A 3,433-nucleotide genomic window follows, 5' to 3' on the forward strand; every position below is an offset into this window, starting at 1 on the left:
TCATTAAATTTACTTGAGAAACGACCATAACAATAATGTCATCTCCTTCAGCTATATTTGCCCTAGGAGGATTGTCGTTTCTTACTCTACGCCTACGCAGTGGTGCATGATGGCCTGATTTTCCACATACGAAACAATTTCCTTTCTTCTTAAAGGTGGGTTTAGATTCATTGGGACGAGATTTAAGAAAATTATTTTTTCTTTTGTGATCAGGTATATATGTGTTCGTACCTTTTGGGAGCATGTCTTACTTCTACCATATTTGTTTTTGCAGATAAAACTTTGGCCCTTGTAGTAACAAACTCTTTCGTGTTGGTATCTTCAACTATTATGTGTGTAATGAGTTCTGGTAGAGACATCTGTTTGTACTTTTATTTCAACTGTTGTTTGTAATCTGTCTAGGATGGCGACAATTTCTCGATCAGAAGTTCTTAAACAAATTCATCCGGTAGAAAAATATTTTATGTTGTGATATCTTTGAGTAGCTTGTGGTATTCATTGATTTGAGTTATGATGTCCTTGTCTTCAATCATCTCATAACGGTAGTAGTTCCCTATGACGAATCTTTGTCTGACGACACCTTCGATAGTGTATTTGAGAATCAACGAGTTCCAAATGTCTTTTGCTTCCTTGTAGGAACTAACTGTACACATCGAACAAATAATTAGAAAGTGCACTAAGCAAAGTGTGTTGGCATACCTTGTTCGCATAAGTCCACTCTTCAACTATTTTTGAGTTTGAGGGAACACTGGGATCGGGCTTCGGAGATGAAAGAGCAACAACAACTCCATACATGTCTAAAAGTGTGGACACACATTCTTGCCAACGCGAAAAGTACTGTCCAGAGAAAACCTTGACTTTTGACACATCCGAAAGTGATTTTGCGAAGACTGTTTGAGTTCTAGAAACAATGGTTGGGCTCTCCAAAGTCATGTTGCGAAGATTGTCTAAGTCCTTAAAATTGTTGTAGAAAGGCTGACAAACTAGTATTTCATGAGGCATGTAGCTTCACTATCCTTAATTAAGGACTTAAACGCGGTGTATTGTGTGATTTCCTCAAGATACAACAGAAACTTCTCAAAATTTCTGAGAATCTCAGAACTAACGAGGATCTCTAAAGAGAATATAAAATAACCCAAAATATTTTTAGAAAAGAAAAAGAGGATGAAACTAAGAAGAAAGGAGAATAAGATAATAATAATTTTGGTGTGTTTTGGAATGGAGGAAGAGTTCTCTGTTTATAAAGCTAGGAGAGAATAAAATCAATAAAAAAAATAAAAAAAAATTAAATTTTTTAACGTTGGAGTATTCAATAAATTGCTTTTTTACCGTTGTCAATGTCAACGTTCTAAACATTCCAAATCAAGATTTTAACTTTTGTAATATTAATATATTATAACAAAATATATATATATATAAATAAAATATTATATGTATATATTCAACCCATGAAAAATTAATCATAGAAAATTTTCACTCTATTAAACAAGTTTAATTAAAAGTAAATGGCATGCATGGACATCTGCCACCATAGTATTTCATCACATAGTTAAAAGTCTAATAAAAGTAAATAATATTTGAGTGAAATAATCTATATTAAGTTGTCGCTATCTTTCCGATCTAATCCTTCACTTATTGGATAATGAGATTCAATTTTTATCCTTTAAATTCATCTTTACAAATGAATGTAAGCAGCGTTAAAAATTATATATCTCTTTGTATATATAATTTTCCTTTTCCTTTGTTTTCACAGAACAAATATATTTAAATAAGGTATGGGGGTTCGTAGCCAAATCCCATAAAATTGTGATTTTATCCACTATCTATTATATTACACATTAACTAAAACCTTGATTACAATTTTAAGTTGTGAAAAACGATGTACAGAACTAAACATATAAACATCTTCTTTTCCATATTCAGATCAGAGGCCAAATAGAAACAATTAAAACACTCAAATGAAAGACATTTTGGGGACTGGAAACATATTCCTCAATCTTCTTGGAAAGAAAACTATTCCCTAGAATATAAATCAAGAACAAAAGCTAAGTTGCGAGTGCTAGACGTAAGAGGAGACTTAATACATAAGAAGCAGGTAAGCAAATCCCAGAGACAACAAAGCGGTGATTGAAGGCACTCCCAAACACCCACCGTCGCCAGAGTCAACGTTAGCATACTGTTTCTTAGTGTTGTCCATGTCAGAATTGGAGAGTTCTACCTTTCGTTCCTGCGATTGCAAAATGTAAGGGTACATAACAGAGTCATTCATGAAAGAGTGGTCAAATCCAAGCAAATGCCCTATCTGATGCATTGCTGCACTCTCCAAGTCCAGAATTCCATCCTTCACCGACAAGTTTCCTTTCTCATTGGGCAGCGCCCAAATCAGGTCGCCGTTGAGAATTATCTTAGCTGTCTTCACGCTAGATGAAGGGTTCTCCGTTATCAAGCTCAAGCCAAACACGTCGCCGACAAATACAGTAGCGAGATTGTAGAATCCAACCTTAATGTCCGCGTCGTCGTAGGTTGTCTCCGTCAGGTTCAAAAACCCTGCGGCATTCTCCCACCGCTTGAATGCATTTTTGAACACGTCGGCGAAGTTGTGTTCGACTTTAGCCGGATGAAAACCGTACGTGAGGTTTGTCTTTCGGAACCACCGGTCATTGGCTTTGGGCCACGACACATTTTGGTGTAAGCTGTAGTCAAAATTCATGTCGGGGACAGCACATCGTGGTAGCGACATGAGTTTAAGAATGTCGGAGGTAACTGGGAGATTGAAAGATTCCATGAAGGTCTTGATGGCTGATAACGTTTGATGGTCGACAGTGTTGTTGAATGAGTCGGAGGATGGAAGGTAGCCAAAGCTAGAAAGGTATTTTTTGAGTGGAGCGAAGCCTTTCCTTTCCTTCAGTGGCAGGTTTGGTAGTGTGGTCTTTTTTTCGAAATACCCCGAATCTATCAAATACCCCAAGAATTCTTCAACAAAGTCCACGTATTCTTTAGCAGACTCCAGTTTCCCATTAAGCTTTTCTAGGTTTTTTCCTTTGACCTGATTGTTAATTCTCCCAAGAGCAGACTGGATACTAGACGGAAGAGAAGACCCAATAGCAGCCTTCGCGAACTGAGATTGGTGGAGAAGGAGAAGGAACAATAATAGGAATGCAGAAAGGCAGGGTTTCATCTTTATCAATATAAATTCTTGGTCGATTTGAGGAATAATATATAGAGGAAAACAGAGGGTTTGGAACTCCACTTGTTTTTATATAACAAAAATGATATTGGGCAAAACGTTGCAGATCTGGAGAAGCACAACGTTGCTAAGCCAGTATTGGTATGATTACAACAACTTGCTGATGACAAAGTAAATTGTTAAAGCCAACATGTGAAGAGTCGCTATCAGTGTCTCCAAACGTAAGCATCCATGTTTGATTCTATG

At 36.7% G+C, this 3,433-nt stretch overlaps 1 protein-coding gene across 1 annotated transcript; it reads right to left on the reverse strand.

Annotated features, from left to right (window-relative positions):
* Positions 1-2,077: 2,077 nt before the first annotated feature.
* On the reverse strand, positions 2,078-3,178 carry LOC108339701 (metalloendoproteinase 1). Its single transcript, XM_017576890.2, has one exon. The coding sequence runs from the start codon at positions 3,176-3,178 to the stop codon at positions 2,078-2,080; it is 1,101 nt and encodes a 366-aa protein (XP_017432379.1).
* Positions 3,179-3,433: the final 255 nt, after the last annotated feature.

The sequence above is a fragment of the Vigna angularis genome, chromosome 5 (assembly GCF_016808095.1).
Source record: "Vigna angularis cultivar LongXiaoDou No.4 chromosome 5, ASM1680809v1, whole genome shotgun sequence".
NCBI classification, from domain to species: domain Eukaryota; kingdom Viridiplantae; phylum Streptophyta; class Magnoliopsida; order Fabales; family Fabaceae; genus Vigna; species Vigna angularis.